This window comes from Chinchilla lanigera, unplaced genomic scaffold (genome assembly GCF_000276665.1).
Source record: "Chinchilla lanigera isolate Chin_1 unplaced genomic scaffold, ChiLan1.0 scaffold00081, whole genome shotgun sequence".
Taxonomy (NCBI): domain Eukaryota; kingdom Metazoa; phylum Chordata; class Mammalia; order Rodentia; family Chinchillidae; genus Chinchilla; species Chinchilla lanigera.
In genome coordinates, this window is record NW_004955482.1 from 7,440,794 (window position 1) to 7,458,702 (window position 17,909).

At 46.5% G+C, this 17,909-nt stretch overlaps 2 protein-coding genes across 4 annotated transcripts in view; one reads left to right on the forward strand and one right to left on the reverse strand.

Annotated features, from left to right (window-relative positions):
* The window catches only part of Rad9b (RAD9 checkpoint clamp component B), a 53,721-nt gene that overhangs the window by 35,274 nt on the left and 538 nt on the right, over positions 1 to 17,909 (forward strand). Inside the window, exon 11 of one of the 3 annotated variants that reach the window (XM_013503654.1) lies at positions 6,125 to 6,720. The exons of 1 other annotated variant lie outside the window; for it this stretch is intronic. In XM_013503654.1, coding sequence (XP_013359108.1) covers positions 6,125 to 6,133 — 9 coding nt within the window. In that variant the 3' untranslated portion in view covers positions 6,134 to 6,720. Of the gene's footprint in view, positions 1 to 100; positions 557 to 6,124; positions 6,721 to 17,909 lie in introns of those variants that run through there. One more of the 3 variants, XM_005403154.2, reaches the window with a different exon arrangement.
* The window catches only part of Pptc7 (PTC7 protein phosphatase homolog), a gene marked incomplete at its 5' end in the record, with an annotated part of 39,722 nt that continues 26,237 nt past the window's right edge, over positions 4,425 to 17,909 (reverse strand). Inside the window, 4 exon segments of the mRNA XM_013503656.1 lie at positions 4,425 to 5,803; positions 6,922 to 7,051; positions 8,581 to 8,704; positions 12,750 to 12,948. Of these exon segments, the coding sequence (XP_013359110.1) occupies positions 5,745 to 5,803; positions 6,922 to 7,051; positions 8,581 to 8,704; positions 12,750 to 12,948 (512 nt within the window).

Below are 17,909 nucleotides of genomic sequence, written 5' to 3' on the forward strand. Positions count from 1 at the left end.
GGGCGGCCCGCAGAGCAGCGCCCGCGGGGCCGGGCGCCACCGGCCGCGTTTCCGAAGGGGCCACCGCCCGGAACACACAGCGCGGCCTTCTCTCCCCCAGCTTTCGTCCCTGTTCTTCGGAGCCGTTTCCTCCGAGCGCCGAGCGCGCCGCGCGCAGCCCTGCGAGAGTCTGGCCCGGGCGAGCGACAGCGACGGCGACTGAGCCGGCCGGCCGGGTGCCGCGTCCGTTTAACTTACTCGCAGGCAGAAGTTTCCGTGTAGAAAAGGCCTGCGAGAGTTCTCCAATTCAGGGCACGTTCGCCCCGGAGCCCTCGACTCCGCCAGCTTTGTAAGGCAAACCTTTGGCAGCCATTCGGAGAGCGGCGGGGCGGCTTGAAATAACGGTGATTAGTAGTCAGGTTATCTTCCGTGGCTGACGGCAAACATTCGGATTTTGGTGCTTTTAGAAACAGCAAAGTTATACCACCTTTCCTTGTGTAATGACTTTTTTGGTCCTTTAAAAAAATATATAAAGTAACCCCTGGAAAAAAAGTAAAAAATAAAAATGATCATTAGATTCCTTTGGGTTTTTTTTTTTTTTTTTTGGTACTGGCAACTGAACCGTTGGACTGAGCTATATTCCCAGCCTTTTTTGTCTGTTTTTTGTTTTTGGAGACTAAGTTACTAAATTGTCCATCCTGGGCTTGAACTTATGATCCTACTTCCTCAGCGTCCCAGAGCTGGGATCACAGGCTGTGCCACCACACTTAGCTTGGTCGTTTCATATACTGTAGAATTTTATTTCCTAGCCTCCAATTTTTCTGGTTTCAAGGTAGGATTTTTTATTTTGCAGTGTGATTGCAGTGTGAAAAGACTTTAATGGAAGTGACCAAGTATTTCCCATTATCTGATACAGGAGCAACCTTTACTCAGAGGGCCTGAGTTTAGAGTGGAATGAGATAGAAGACAAATGTCTGTTTTTTGTCGAGAATAGAACTTCTTACCTTATAGACTAAGAAAACCTGGCACAAAACCAATTATGTAGAATGTTATGGTGTGTCTCTTCTCTCCTTCGAACCTGTTTTTTTTTTTTTTTTCTTTCATTTGAGACAGGGTCTCACTATGGGGTTCAGGCTGGCCTTGAGCTGGTTTTGAACTCACAACGATCCTCCTGCCTCAGCCTCCTGAGTGCTGGGATTACAGACATGCACCACCACACCGGGCTTCAAACCTGTTTATAATGCAACAAATGAGTTTTTATTGCTAAGCCTTTGAGAAGCCATCAAACCATAAGGAAATGTTAACTGGCAAGCAATTGTACTTGAGCTTGTATGAGAAACTTTAAAAGGTGGCTGAGTGGATTAGTATGCTTTAGAACTGTGAATTGAAACCAGGATGAATTTGGCTCTTGTAGCTTAGTAGTGAGTCATAGCTACCCACAATAACCTAATAAAAACTCAAGTTCATCCCAAGATGTTCCTCAGTGAATGAAAATGGGCTTTTACCAAGCTATTTGTGGAAACTGGCAATGCCCACATAATTTCAGCTATGTTCTTTCACACTGAGGCCTCAGATATGCACGTCTTAAGCTTACACTGATGATTACCACTGATTGTCTGATATTCCTAGCGAATGCAGATGACTGCAGCGATTGTGTGCACGCGAGAGTAAGCTGAGGTGTCCTTGCTGAGGACGAAGTGTCCGGCTCTGCCGGGGAGACAGGGAGGGCCGAGCGGTGAAGGCGTCACCCTCCGCAGTCGCCTGGCACAGCGCTGGTCTGTAAGAGTTATGGTGCTCAACTCTACACACTCTGCACTGGAGTTCAAATACATCACTCTGTGCCATGGGGAAGGTGCAAAGCCTCAGCTGTGGGAAAACCTCTATTTCACATTTAACTATCAACCCATTTTGATGAATTTATGAGGAAACTAACGGATACAGTGAGGCGGCTGGTGAGAAAGCCATAGCAGTTGAAACAGTAAAGGACAGAAACCGACAGCCGTGAAGCAGTCGCCGTAAGGTTATGAAATGACAGAAACCGACAAACTCAATGTGTCAAGGGCCGAAGTCTTAGTTACTACTGAAACCAAAACACGTGCACAGATTAGTATAAATACTATATTTATTAAATACCTTTACAGTTTATTTAAATGTATTTACAGAACTATTCCTGCATAAGTTAAATTTCTGACATCCAATTCAGGTAACTGCCTCTTGGGTAAGACAAATAATGACAGTCTTAACAGAAAAAAGCAGCTCATTAGTATACACAGATCCAAATTTGCTTCATTATTTAGCCATCTTTGCCTCAAACTACCTGCTAACAGTTAAATTTTGACATGGATACCGTGTTTAGTTGAGAAGTTCAATTTTGCAACCAATTTATTTTTAAAAACAAATACAATCCAAGTGTTTTCTGCTCCATGTTTTATTTTATAAGCAGTTTTTTGGGGGGGCATGGTAAAATTTGCTAAATGCAAGAATGTGACTCAGTTCCTAGAGAAACTGAAAGTGTAGCTTCTATCAGAGATAGCTGGCATAAGGTGACAAGGAACCACGAACACATCCAGAAGTACGAACGTTTACGGTTCTAGCCAATCCTGCCGGCCACTTCCCAAACTCTCAAAACAGACTCAGTCCATTCTCACAGTTCGCGCCTTGTTACTGATGTAGTAGGTTGGCGGTACCGAAGGTGACTTCCATCTGAGGGCTACTCTGTCTAGAACACACACAGCTGACGGGAGCAGGCGCGTTCCCACCCCGCAAAGCTCGCTCAGGTCTGAGTCCCTACTCCAGATGCGGCCCACCCCCGACACGCATGCCCGGAATGGATCTGAGTCGGTACCCGTCACCCACGTCACGCAAGTACAGTACAAATCCAGGACAAGTAACTTGTTTCCCCGTCATTCCTCCTTTCAGTTTCTAAGAGCCTACGGGCTCTGTGTACTTCATCTCCATTTGGTAAATTTATTTGTTTGTGCGCAGGCAGCTTAAGTTCATAGGAAGAAATAAGGTTCTGATATGTTTAGAGTGCACATTTTAAAACAGAACAAAATAAAAATTTCAAGCATGTGATAAAAATATTGATTTTATAATACAGTATTGCTTTATAAATATAGATGGAAAAGCTATAAACTTTACTGGTCTTTGGTGCATCCAGAGAGGGATAAATAATTTGCCATTTGTAAATTAGAAATCCAGATTTTCTCTTTTGTTATAAAAACTCTATTACATGAGCCAGATGTGTGTGTTTACACTGCTTGACTTAAAACACAATTAACACACACACATCGGGTTCAGAACGAGGCCCACCAAGCGGTACAGCTCAGTCACAGCTCACAAGTCTGGCTGTGGGACTTGGAAAATTCTACTCTGCGTCCCACACAGCCTCTGACACCGAGAGGAGGAGAGTTAAACTTTGTTAAGCAGCACTCTGCCCACCCCCTGGCAGTTATAAAACTAAATGCGTAACACGAAAAGGAGAGGGGAAAAAAAAAAAAAGAGAATTTTATGTCACGAACCTACAGGCCCGGTCCAAAGTCCACTCCACTGTGAAACTCAGTTCTTGTCCCATTATTTTCAGTGTCACTGAAACAACCACATCGTTGATTTCTATCATTTCTCAAAAAAGTAAGTTGATTAAATGAGTGTGTATTAATACAGAATATATCCAGAGCGTAAGGCTACTACACACCTCTGACCAAAAATAACTAAAGATCCACAGCTGAAATCATCAGTCCTAGTGTAAACGTATTCCTTTTAACAAACCCTTTCTGGATGCAACTTTCTTTACTTTTTAAATACACAGAGACTGCAAACAGTTTGTGCAAAATAAATACCCCACGGCTTGCCACGCATGCTTTGTGTTCGATCAGAGCACGATGATTTCTCCTTATTGAAACAAAGCCCCCCCGACTCCTCTACCAAAGAATTCGGTTTTGTCAAGTTAGGGTGTTAAGGCATTCTGACACGTAATTAAAGGTGATTCAAAACAGGTACCTAACATTATGCCAATTTAGGAATAGTAGATAAATTACTGAACGGCTTACAAATGAATAACTCATTCTTATTATAAATGAAATGCCTGTTACAAGCATGATGCATTGAAATATAGTAAAGACATGTACATGGTACATGTTAAACAATTTTAAATAAAACAAAAGCTCGACAGTTACTCAAATATACAGTACAATTTCACAAAACAAAATCTTTTAAAACAAGTTGAGGTAACCTCAAACATAAGTTTTAATGCAATAAACCGGGGAGTCAGTATCTCCTTTAGAGAAAAGACTTTTCCGTGTTCTTCTCAAGCAGATGCTCATCGGGTTTAATTGCATTCTCATCTATACACCAATGTTACCTGACTCATATAGAAAACATGGCTTTAAGTTAACATACTCATCTCAGTTACTCTGAGAGTGTGTGTGTGTGTGTGTATATATATATATATTTTTTTTTTTTTTCTACCACCAAGTTAATGAAGGAAAGAACTGACCCAAAAATATATATCTTTACAGCAGTCAACTTGTACACAAACCTTAAAAATAAGTTTGAGCTTGCAGGTAATGGGAAACTGAATGCGGGGTAGTTTTATAAGGAAACTATACACTGCAAATGGCTATTCGGAAACTGTAAACATTAAGCTTGATTCAAAACCCCCTGCGTTTCTGCTGGCGCTAACTGCAATGTCAGATCATCACTAGTTTTCCTCATGGGCTTTGTACGGCGGCCCCTGCGCATGGGGCGCTCGTGCTCGCCAGGCGCCGCCGTGGCTCCGGCGCGTGCTCTAGCAGAGCAAGGCTCCTAAGGGAAGCTCTGAGGCATGGTGGGCAGCAGACCATCCAAGCCAGTGAGCCCGTTAGCTACAGCTGTCTGTTCTCAACCCATCGGGCCTGGGGGCCTAGAGATCCCATCCAGGGCATCCTTTCAGACAGCCGGGAAAACCTTCAGCGATAACAGTCAATTCCAGGCTCTGAGGAGCTCTGTAACCTCGAGTAGTACTTCCACTAAAAATTTTTGGTAAGGTGTCTCCTTCCTTGACCCCTCCTCTACATCAGGCCACCAGCCTGTGACGTGGACTCCTCAGTAAACTGCCAAACTTGAATCACAGGAACACAAGCATCTTTTTAAAAGTACAGAACGTTTGCATCCATAGAACTAAAATTAACTTCCTTCCAATTTGTAACTAAAAATCTCTGGGGATCCAAGTTTCATGACCCAGAGCAGTTTTAGAGCAGAATTATCAACTCCTGGAAAATAGGAGTTTAGACTGAAAACATAATGCCACACCTGATCATCCTAACAAAAGACAGTGCTTGTGGAGTACGTGTGAACATTTCTTTGATGAATGATGTATGTTTTTAGTAGACGTATCATTACGTATGATTCGTGTCAGACTTTTAAAATCCCTTTAACACACTGTAACTTTGAATTCACTTTACCAACATTACTCATTTTCAGTACTTCAACTGCTTTTGAAAAGTAATAGCCTTTGAGAAGTAAAAGGCTTTGAAAATCTCCATGGGAAATGAAGGCCAATCTTCAAATCTTGTACCTCTTCAGTTGTTGCTGGCAGATACAAGCTAGTGAATGATAGTAGTGGTTCTCAACAAAGATCTCAATGGGTCTCCAAAAGACAGGCAAAGGCTTACATCACTGGCCACTGGCATCAGAGGCAGAGAAACGCGGTCCTGCCAGCAGGATCAGCACACGCGGCAGGGACAACTGGGATGACGAGGGACGGCAGGAGCTGGCAGCTGGGCGAGTCAGTCTGTATACTCTGCCACTATTGAGAGGAGGACAGTGATGTCGTCTGGCTTTCCACCTAAAACAAAACAGAAGGCTTATCAAGTATACTTCAAAAGAAAAAGTCAAAAAAGTGGGCCTAACTGAAGACAAATGATTGCATTTCAGGAAGATTTGGTTTGTCAGTATACCCCAGCGGAGGGTACAGGCTGTAGCTCAGTGGCACAAGCACTTGCCTGGCAAGTGTGAGGTCATGAGTTCAATTCCTAGTACCAAACCCCCCCCAAAACAAAAAAAAAAATATACCCCAGCAGAAAAAGAAAAACATGCTATTTTAAAATGTTAAACACCAAGAATTTTCATGTAATTTAATTGAAGTGTCCCCGCTCCTTTATCACAGGAACTCTGAAAATGGCCTACTACAGCCTCTGTTTACATCCATCACAGGAGAGACGCAATCTGCTAAGATAACTTCGGCCTGATGGGAAAGTTACATGCCTCTATCACGATCCTAATTTGGACAAACATATCCAATGTTTTGAAACTAGGAATAGCCCTGTATCCTAATCTGCCAAACAGCTATGGCATGTGCTTTTTTCTATTTTAACATTTCTTGGAGGGCTAAGAAGTGCTCTACATGTCATAATATTACGTCAGCAAGAACCTGACCAAGCCCACTAGCTCTGAGATGCTAGCACCAACATGTCGTCGGGACTGGCCGGCTCCCAGACTCACACCACGCAGCAGACAGAAGGACTCTTCAATCCAGGGCAGTTTCACGTTGCTTCCCTTTTCAAAATCTGCTGTGGCAATTTGGCAGGCAAATACTGTCAATGAGTCCCACAGAGCCAGGGGAAGGGAGAAGCGAAATGTCAGACGCGTGAAGGGCAGAAAGTTAAACCACTAGGAATGTGTGGGCCTCCGCGCGGCGCTGGGGAGGGCGCTAGGGCTCAGGGCCAAGCAGCAATAAAGCCTTCAGGTTCCGCCTCCCCTGCAGCCAATGGAGTGGAGCTCTGAAGGGCCTGGGGGGTGGCGGGCAGAGGGGGAGACGCAGCGGCAGCAGCCCCGCCCTCCCGGCCTTGTTCACAGGCTCGGCTCCTAGCTGGGAGCGGACACCTGCAAGGTCTCAGAGCCCCGAATGCTCCCACTCTGCTGTGTCCCCAGTTAGTTCCTGTGACCTTCCCAAAGAATGCTTACCTCTCACATTCAAGCCGTTGTCACATGCAAACTGTGCAAAAGGTGACATATAATTCGGGTCATAGGCCAGCTCATGAGCTTGCTCAGCAATGCTTCTTGCAGTCTGTTGTATACTCTCATAATTTGAATTCTAAGACGAGAAGGTGAGGAGTTACTTTTCCTGTAATACCTGGTGTGATTTCTGCATTCAAGAGCACTTGCCGATTTCACTTTTGCAGGCAGGAGCCTCTACTTAAGCACACTTTCTGCGCTGAGGCTTTGTTCTAGTTGGAGGGCACTGGTCTCACCGGAGCCCGGGATGCGCCCGCTCTCCTGGGCTGTGACTAACGAGCAGTGCCGCCGCTGCTGCCTGCACACCTGGGTCAGGACACCCAGCGCCCTCGGGCCCTCGGGCCCGGACTTTCATTTTTCTTTTCCACTTGAAACCCTTAAGGTGATCCTGTTAAAGTGGGATGAACTGAAAAGCTGGACTCCAACAGCATGCTCAGGACAACATGATGGTTCCCAGGAACGCACCCTGGCCAACCACCGTTGGCTTCCCACGTCGCTTTTCCTCCTGAGATTGCCTCAGGGTTTCCTATCGTGACGACTCCTGTCTACCGTGTACCTGTGAGCCATGACCCTCGTGCCTGCTGCTCCAACTTCCTCATCTGCAGGATGGGGATGGGACGGGGTCCGTTTTTGTTCTGACATTCAGAGCTTCCAAGTCATTTTAGTCTAGAAGGCCTCTGCTTCAATGTCACCTCATCGAAGAGGTCTTCCCTGAGCAATCGATCGAAAGCACCAGCCCCTGTGCACTCCGTTCCCTTCCTCTGCCTTGTTCTTCCTATCTGCCACCCACATGCGCCACGCATTCACGACTGTCTGATCTGCTCGCCTCCCCTAGTATGTACGCTCCTCGAGGGCAGGGGTGGCGGGTTTCTGCTCGCCGCTGACGGCAGAGCGCAGGCTTCACTGCACTGAGCACCGAACAGTTACTGAACAGCACAAGGCGAGGGGCTAAGGGCTTCCTCCCCAGGGTCCTGGTCACTCCTCTGTGCAACCCTGCAAGGGAAGACCTTCGTCATTCCCCAGTTTATACATGAGGAAACGAACTACGACTTGAACAGCTGAAGAAACTTCCCCAAGGTCAGAGGTTAGGCAGAAGGACTTAGGGAAAAAACCGAGTTTTTCCCAGAGTCAGTACTTGCACAGATCCAGAAGGGGAAGCCTGCTTTTCCCCCTCCTGCCACTCTGCCCGGGGAGAAGTCTGAACAGCTCCCCTCCTGCGGACAGCTCAGCTCGCGTTAAGGCCGCGCCACCTGCTGCCCTTGGCTGGGCCTGGCCTGGCTGTTTCCTGTCTTTCTCCATCCCTGCACCTGCTGGGTGCGCCGTGAGAATGAAACACGAGGAAGACGACCAGGAGCCAACACCAGAGAACCACAAAGACACGTCCTTACCAGGACTTTCCCAGTTTTCACTGCCCTACTAGAAGCTGCTTTCCCTTCCCGTTCTTGGGAATATTTCCACACATAACTGCTTAAGACATCAGAACTACCACTTCCTAAAGTTCATAAAGTAGTTTTCTAAAACTACAGGGAGACAGTGCAAATAACTCCATAAAACTCAGCTGGCCAGAGCCGCCCGCCGTTTCCAAGGACTAGCCTTTGAGTTCATTACCTTTAACTTTTTTAGCTCCTGAAGGATCATATAATCAGGCATGTTGTCGAAGAGTCCATCTGTCGCCGTCAAGATAATGTCTCCCAACTGGACGTCGAAAGAGGTGCTGTCGGCAGCGTCTGGACTGTGACAAGGACAGGGAAGGCAGAGTTCAGAAGCCTTTCACAGACGTGGTTCAGAGGGCCCTCCAGCACCATTTTACAATGCAGTGAGGTTCTGGGTTTTTGGTTTTTTTTTGAGGCAAGGTGCCACTATGTAGCCCAGGCTGGCCTCGAACTCACGGTGATCCTCCTGGCTCAGCCTCCCACATGCTGGGATTACAGGCGTGCGCCACCAGGCCCGGGGCACTGAGGTTTTTAGAAAGAAGTCAATTTTTAAAAAAATTTATTCTGAAATCTCTCATCTTAAGAAAAATTAACTGAAGGTCCTGATATAAAGATTAACTAAAACCACTAAGTAAAACTAAGTCTGCTGATGAGTCATCTGCGGCTTAAAACGGGGAAGGCTCTCTTCTGAGTCAGACCTGTGCTTTTTTTTTTTTTTTTTTTTTTTATTAACGTGCCTTTAAAACCCTAGTGAAGTGACGCTCCTTTTCCCAGCTCTCGGTGCCAGATTCCACCCTCTCTCCTCTGCACTCGTCAGTCCCCTGCATGCGGGGCCCTGGCTCTCGGGAGGGAGTGTTATGGCGAGCAGAGTGCTGGGCACCCCAAGCAGGGCACACTGGTTTTACAGGAATGGATTCTCCTGGGCGCTGGCAGTGGTTCTGGCACTGTAAGGATGGTGGTCTCCCAGGGTTCACAATGTGCTCGTCATGCCTCAGTATTTACTGTGTGCCTGGGATGCAGATCTCCAGGCAGAATGCTGGATGACAGACTGACAGTATCTGACCCGCCAAATTAGATAAAGCTCTCTAATAGGTTGTTAAGTGAGGAAGATACAGTGTTCAGCGTACGCAACTGTTCCTGCTAAATTTAAAAAAGGAGGGGGAAGGGACACGTAGATGTAGACTTCTGAATGCAGAGAATCAACCTGGAGAGATTCATAGAATTTTTCTTTTCTTTTTTTTTTTTTTTTTTTTTTTTTTTTTTTGAGACAGGGTCTCGCTGTGCAGTGCAGGCTGGCCTTGAGCTCACTTTGTAGCCCAGGCTGGTCTCAAACTCCCACTGATCCACCTGCCTCAGCCTCCTGAGGACACCCAGCTGATTCACAGAAATTCTAAGCAGTGACTCCTTCTAGAGAAAGTGTGGCTGGGGGCAGAGAGAGCAGGGAGATGTCTCACTACATTTTTCTTTCTGTATACAACTTTTACAAAAAAACAGAAGAGCCAGGCGCAGTGGCACACACCTGTAATCCCAGCACTTGGGAGGCTAAGTAAGGCAGGAGGATTACCAGAAGTTTGAGGCCAGCCTGAGCTACACAGAGTTCGAGGGCCAGTGTGGCCTATATAGTGAGACTGACACACACACACAAAAAAAAGAAAGAAAAGAAAAAAAAAAATTCAAAGAGAAAGTCTAAAACCAAACAAGAATTGGGAGAAAAGATGATATATGCAGAGTTCATGCCCCCTTCTGGGGCTGATTCGCGGCCGTTTCTGAAGGCCACCTCTATTGCTTCTGGGCCTCTAAGGGGAAGGAAAGATGAGACCTCTAATCTGCCTTAACCTGTAATTAGGGAATAAGAGCCAGGGAAAAAATTCACTGACCTAGAAGGAAGAGGCCAGAATCAAACCACCCCAAGCTTGACAGAAAATCCAACACGGGTGTCAGTAACATGTTATAAAATATGTGAAGACAAAAACACACTGACCCGTGTGGAGGGTTTACCAAATTTTTCAGAATGAGAACATTCTGATTCATCGTCACTTGACATACAACTAAAAGCAGCATACCGAAAGCTGTGACGGGAGTCCGCAGGGGCACTTTCACCTCCACATTTATACAGTAACTGTTTTGTAAAGACAGCTACTAAAGGAAGACACCTAAATGAAGGTTAAAATACCACTTTACAGATAATAGTGCCAATAACCAAGGAAGCACATGCCTTCATGCCAGCTACTAGCTAGGTTAAGGCAGGCTAACTGCAAATTCAAGGTCAGCCCGGGCCATTTAGCAAAGCCTTGTCTCACAATAAAAACTAGAAAGGCCTGGGGATATAGCTCAGTGGCGGAGCGCCTCAGGGGTTGACCCCAAGTATTTAAAAGGAAAAATAAAACCCTACTATATAACTGGTGGGAAGCACGTCAGCTCCTTCTGTGGAAGAAAGAGGCAGCACAAGACACCCTCACCTACTCAGCCTCTGAGACGACGAGCCAGGGTCTAAGAGTGCAGATTCATGAGCGCTGCACTGACGCTCTATTTTATGCTGAGGTTTTTCTTTCTCCAGGAGCGGCCTTTGCTACTCTGCCCGTGAGAGAGCTGCTCCCATTGGACAGGCCTCCCCCGCTAATACTCCCACCCATGAGCTTGGTGTTCTGCCAGCTGCAGTTCTGCCCATTCTGATCGAACATACTGTGCTGCTGGAAACTTTTGACTGCACTGAAACACGAGCTGCGGTCACATGCTAGCACGCCGTCTGTGGGCTCCCAGGGAAGCCACCTTCACCTTGCCGGCTGGCAGGCCTGGAGAGTTCGGCTGTCCCCAAGATAGCATGTGAGATAGGGCAGGGCTGGTCCAGCACTGAGGAGCCGAAACAAGCAGCAGCAAATGAAGGAAAATTAAAAGTACCTTCTCTAAAAACTGTTAGCCAAGGACAGCATCTGATACGGCCTTGAGTTTCAGAGGTCTGCCCATTCCAATATGGCTAATACTACTGTGTATTACAACCAACTAAAGAATAAAATATTCTTCCAGTTTATGGCAATCTGCCTAAATCTGAAAAGTAATAAAACATTTCTTTCTCTTGGAGTCAGCAGTAGACTTTTTTTCTTTTTTGCCAAGACAGGGTCTTGCTATGTAGTTCAGGCTGGCCTTGAACTCGCCATGTAGCCCAAACTACTCACGGCTACCCCCCTGTCTCAGCCTCCTCAGTGCTGGGATTACAGGCATGCGCCACCACGTCCAGCAGCAGACTTTTTAAATAAACAAATATGCTCATTTCAGATTCAGAGATCACAGAAAAAAAATGGTTTTATCTCAGTGTGGACTTCAGACTGACTGAATAAGAGCTAGTAAATAGGAAAGAAAAACAAAACCCAAACAAAAAGGCACTGTCTAGAATGCTACTTTACAAAAGGTTCATTACCCATTGATGAACTGCCAGGGATGTTTATGCCAGATCCTATAAGGCTTTTGGCAGTGAAACCTGAGACTGTCCTAGCGTTACTATGATCTAAGGAAAGATAAACCATGAGGTGAATTCCAAAGTTCCAACTATCTTGGAAGATTCTTAATTATTTAAGAATGAACTGAGGGATGTCAAAAAGATTGAGACCATTTCAATGACACCGTCATAGACCACGTTCAGGATAAGACCACCTCTGACTCTCCTGCAGTTCTACGGGATGCATGTAAGAGAACCCAAGCCAACATGATGGTACACATCTGTAATCCCTGCACTCTGGGAGGCCGAGGCAGGAGGGTTGCAAATCAAGCCCCCCCACCAGGCAACTCTGCAATTTAGCAAAATCCGATCTCAAAATAAAAAATTAAAAGGGCTGGGATGTACTTCAGTGTGAAGGTCTTGGGTTCAATCCCCAGTAGCACGACAAAAACAAACGAACAAAAAATAATAAGGAAAAGAGCGCTGGGGAAATTAGCGAGATAATCCAACCGATAAGACAGGTATCTGCTGGTGGGCTTCCCTAAGAGCGTTCGCGAAACCTTGTATGGGCAGTGATACGCGTGAACAATGACTCCTTTCTCCAGCACAATTTAACAGACACTGCAACACTGCACGTACTGTGTGCTGGTATGAAAGATGGACACACCTGACACAGTAGCTTCAGGCTTGCCAAGTTATTGGGTGTCCATCAGAATTCAACTTGGCTGTACATCTGGGTCAAGCAGACTAGCTTTCAAAGCCTGACTAGAAGGTCCTCTTGACGAGCACACTCCCACCGTGCCTCCTTTCTCACAGGAAGATGGAACGCGCCTATCCCTGTGCACTCACGGGGGTGGGAGAGGACCTGTGGGGGAGCCATATCCTGCTCAAAGCTGGCTGCGGGGGGTTACCTGTCACTCAGTACGACTCCCTCGGCTTCCGGGGGAGCGATTGAGAGCTGGAATGGAGTGTTGAAGTAATGCTGCTGCTCATCTGATCGGTGCACCACTTCGCCACCCCTGACAACTAGGAAGCCGGAATCGCCCAGGTTCGCCGTGTGTAAGCGGTGGCTTGTTCTGTCCAACACCACGATGCAGGCGGTGCTGCTACCTAGAAACAAAACGGATATTCATTCCTTCTTCTCTTCTTCGGTTGGCTCTGCACACACATTTTTATCATATAACTTCAAAACGCAACAGCATATAGCAGGAATCTTTTGCCTAACCAGGACTTTCTTTTTTGATCTTTTTGAGACAGGGTCTTGCTATGCAGTTCAGGCTGGCCTTGAGCTCACTGTAGCCCAGGCTCGTCTCAAACTCACAATGATCCTCCTGCCTCAGCCTCCTGAGTGCTGGGATTACAGGCGTGCGCCACCACGTCTGGTTTAACCAGGACTCTTTTAGTTACGATCCATATCTCTAGATCCATATCCCCATCAATGTCAACAATCTGATCAGGGGAAACACGGTGAGGAGAGAAGGAATTTACAAAGTACACAGTAAGTGAGCCACTGAGGCCTGCATTCTTTTGCAGAGACGGGAGAAGTAAAAACGACTGGCACCTAATCACATGACTTCGTTTCACTTGTGCTATCACCTATGTCAAACCCTCAAAAGCATGCTGCCCCTGAGTTTTAATACTTAAATGTCACAGTAATAATGTTACATTCTCCTGACAGTTCTCATTAGTCATTCTTCTCCAAAAAATTCACTAACATTTTAAGACGGGGCACAATTTCCAGCTGTTGAAGTAATGAATTTTTATTGGAGACCAGTGACTCACTATGAAGTAATAAGACCAACTGTCACTGGTTGCTTGTGGAATCAACCTGCTTTATAGAGAGCAGTGTTCAGAGGGAGGAGCCCTCATCTGAGCCGCTGTCACAGCGGCCGTGTGCGGCTCTCACAGCCTCTCTGGCTGAGACGCTGGCTATGCACAGAGAAGGGGTCACTTCCAACTAAGACTGAAACCTCTACCTACCTCTACCAGGAAAATAGCAACGCAGAAAAACGTGCAGTTCGCCAAGACATAAATATAAATGGCTTGTAATATATGAGAAAGATCAGGGCCGGGATATAGCTCAGCCTGGCAAGCACGAGGTCCTGAGTTCAATTCCCGGTGCCAAAAAAAAAAAAAAGAAAAAGAAAAAGATCATCACATCAGTAACCTTATTAGACAACTCAAGTCAAAAGAAGATAACGCACGATCCTGACAAAAGTGTAGGGAACGTGCTCACTCTTAATCCCAGGGTGAAGAGTAAAATGAGCAAAATAGCCCTGGAGAATGTACTTGTCCTTTGACCTGGCCATTCCACTCAGGAGAATTTATCCTATGAAAATAATTACAGATGCAAGTAAGACACAAGTACAAAAACATTAAGGAAGAACTTGAAACAACCTAAACACGAAGACGAAGGGACCAGGGAAATAAGTTATGGTGCATTCACGTAACACATGTGACCCACAGGGAAGTACAGACTCTGGAGCTGGCACGCCTGTATCTGAGTCCTCACTCTGCCATTTACCAGTTGTGTGACCTGGGGCAAATCTGTTACCTTCTCTGTGCCCGTTTCCTCACTTACAAAATTAGGACTAATAGTAACCAACTCGTACAGTCGTCTCAAAGGTTTAAAATTAGGTAAGTCATGTCAAACACTTAAAACACACAGTATTAGCTATTTAATAGCCATTAAAATTATGTTAAAGAAATACACTTGGAAAGATAAGAGAAACAGGCAACCAATTAGTATTAAAGTTTCCTTTAAAAAAAACTATGGCATTAAAACTTGAAGTTTCCTGTAAACAAAAAGATAAGCAATAATATGCGAGGTCTAACCTGTGCAGCTGACAGTTAAAAAGCAAAGCCAGCAGGCTGCGGAAGCAGCCAGGTGGAGCCCAGCGCACCACCATTTTCTAGCCGTGTGACCTAAGCGAGGAGCTGACCCCTGCTAGACCTGCTTCCTCCTCACAAAGCGGAATGAAGACTCCCGTGGACCTACCTCGCAGGGCTGTTGTGAGCACACGGGGGACTCGATTCCACTTACCAATCCCGTCCACATACAGGTTTGACAGAACGAACCTAGGAGCATAATCACCATAGCACTAATAGTTTTCTTAGTGGGGCTTTGGGTATCTTTGTTATTTGTCTAGTGAAAACATGTATCTTAATGCAGCAAGCTAACAGATGCACATCTTTCTCATCCTTAAATGTTCACAAATTCCCTTCCCTTGTTAGCGGCAGCGTATGCACTGGTGGTGCGAAACTGACACTACTGCTATGCCGCTGGCTTCCTATTCCTTTCTACCAGAGAAAAGAGAAGGTATCAGGTGCCATAACTAGTAGTGCTGCCAGCACCTGTTCCATAGCTCGCAGTAGGGAAAGGGCACCAATCAGCTGTTCATCCTGCTGGACGCACAAAACTCCGACCATTTGTCATTAATATAATTATGTAAAAGACCTTCCGAACACTGACAGAATCAGATCCTGCTGAGAATGAAAAACGCCGGATGAGTAGCAGAGCCTTAAAATTCTGCGGTAGGAAGGGCTCATGTTGACTCATCATGACTCACTGACAAGCCCAGGCTATGATTCTGCTGCCCCTGTGACAGTAACACACTGAGCACCAAAATGGTCTCTGGGAGACTTTAGACCAAAGCACCAGTGACGAACACACACTGCAGAATCGTCAGGCGCATGGTGTATGCTCCTCCTTCGTCTCCTCAAACTGCTGACATGGACACTTGGCTCAGGCCCTGGGAGCCTCATACTGGGAGAAGAGAGCATCATTCTCCTGTCCGCAGAGAAATAAGCAGGCGAAGAACAGTAAGAAAAGAAGTGCTCCTGCTCCTCGGTCTTTGGCTGAGATCGCGTGCAGAACGGAAGTGCTGAGAGCATCAGATGTGCAGATGACCAGTCCCGGCAAACCTCTCCTGCTAAAACGGAAACATTTTTACCATTCAGCCCCGTACTCTGTAAGCTACCAGTAAGCCTTCTGTGCAGCGGAGAAAGGGATCGCCTTATTAGGGCTAAACCTTCCAATTTTAAAGACATCTTGGTTTCTTCATTATCTTATGAATGTACTTTGGGTTTCGAGGGGAAGACGTGCCCACGCTTGGCCCAAAAGCAGCCACACATTTAAAGAAATAAGCAGTACAGCTACTGCCTTGCCCTCTGTGTTTGATTTACTTGGAAGGATTTTTAGCAATTAAAAAATGATTAGTCTTGTAAAGTCAGCATTATTTACAGTTACATCTAACTGAGGTTCAGTAAAACTTAGCAACCTGTCTTTGTCAAAATTTGCTTATGTTTAGTGACAAACAGTCCAGACATGTGGATTAGGACAGGGAGATGTGTTTGTATTAAAGATGGCAACAGAGGATTTTTTTTGGCGGGGGGGGGGGGTGTGTTCATTACACTACTGTACATTTTCTGACTGCAATTTTCAAATATACACAAAATCAAGCAATGCACAAGGCCCTGGGTTTGACCTCAAGCACTGTAAAAAACAAAAAAGCACACAAAGATCAAGCAGGGTTGGAGACACAGCTCCGCGCTGCAGCACGCTAAGGGAGCATGCTTAGGGGGACCCCGAGGCTCCGGGTTCAATCCCTAGCACCACCCAAGTAGTGAAGGCCACCGCTCCCTGAACTGCAGGCCTTCCACAGCTTCCTCTCTGGCGGGACCACGCGTCCTCGCGGCGCCTGTCTGCCCAGCCTCGCTCGGTCCGCGGCAGCCTCTCGATGGATGCGGAAGGTGAAGGAGTGGCACCGCTGGCCATGCGCTAGCGCCTGCTCAGACAATCCTCACAACCCGGGAGCCTGAAGAACGAAGGGCACAGACCCCCGGCGGCACAGCCGCGCCTGCCCTAGCAACAGAGGGTTACTTCAACGTGTCTTTGAGGAGAAAAGGGTATCCAGTGTGTCCTAATATTCAATGAGAGTAAACCTTTACATGTCCTTAAATTCATTAACATTTCCACGGTACAGGAGAGTGGACAGGAAGAGAAGCAGAGGCAGGGGAAAACAGCAAAATACCAAAGCTTTAAAGTGCAAAAAAGGCAGGCTAGGCAGGTGCTTTGTAACCGGCTGTCCAAAGCGAAAGGGAGTGATGCGGGTGGGGAGGTGGCAGTGGCGCCGCAGGAGTCCGCCCCGGAACCGCTCACCATTTCACAGACTGCTAGGGTCACAGGTTAAGCAGTCTGCCCAAAGCCTGATAGAGGGGTACTAGAAACAGCACCCTGAATGCCCTGCCGGGCCAGGTCGTCTCCAGGCTGCATATCTAACGAGGGATACTGAGAAAAGCAGCGTACATTGAGAACCGCAAGACAAGGTTCCTTTTCAGCTATAAAGAAAACTGGTTCATCCCAGCACAGGGAAGACAAGATGGCAGAGTGATAAAAAGAATCCCTTCCAAAGAGGATTTAAGTTAAAGACAAATACACAGCGAGGCAATCTGTCTTAAGATTGAACGGAGGCTGGTTGTACATGTGAATGGCGACTAGGAGGGAGGCCTTCTAGGAACCAGAAAGATGCCGGCAATTAACAGAAATTTAGTGACGCCCTTTCCGAGAGTCAGCTTAGAAGGCTGGGCAGGTTCCCAGGAAACCATTTAACAAACAAATACAGAAGCCTGGCCACAGGCTGCCCCATTAGCATATCTGATAAATAAACAGCGAGGTGTTCAGTTTTAGGCTTTCCAATCCAAGGTATCGGGTCTAACTTGTGTCAAGCTATGTCACGGACCGGACCAATCCACTGCTAGCGGCCTGGGGCGGGTGGTCAGTGCCTTGACCTCTCTGTGGCCCAGACCTGGTCCTGTTCTCCCTCCCCGGAGAGAGCCAGGTTCTGAGACCACAAGTTCGTGCTTTCCTTTCCTCTTTTACCATGTTCCAGAAGCCCCAGACAGGCTATGTTTAACTTTCTATGTTTGTCAATCTGAACTACAGGAGAGTACTTGGCAGGGTCCCCGTTCCCTTCACGAGATGTCCCTGAGTTCTGCAAGCAGCTCGAGTTTGTTTCCTTTCGCTACACACTTTTTACTCTGATGAAATTCTATGTTCTTCCCAGTTTTCT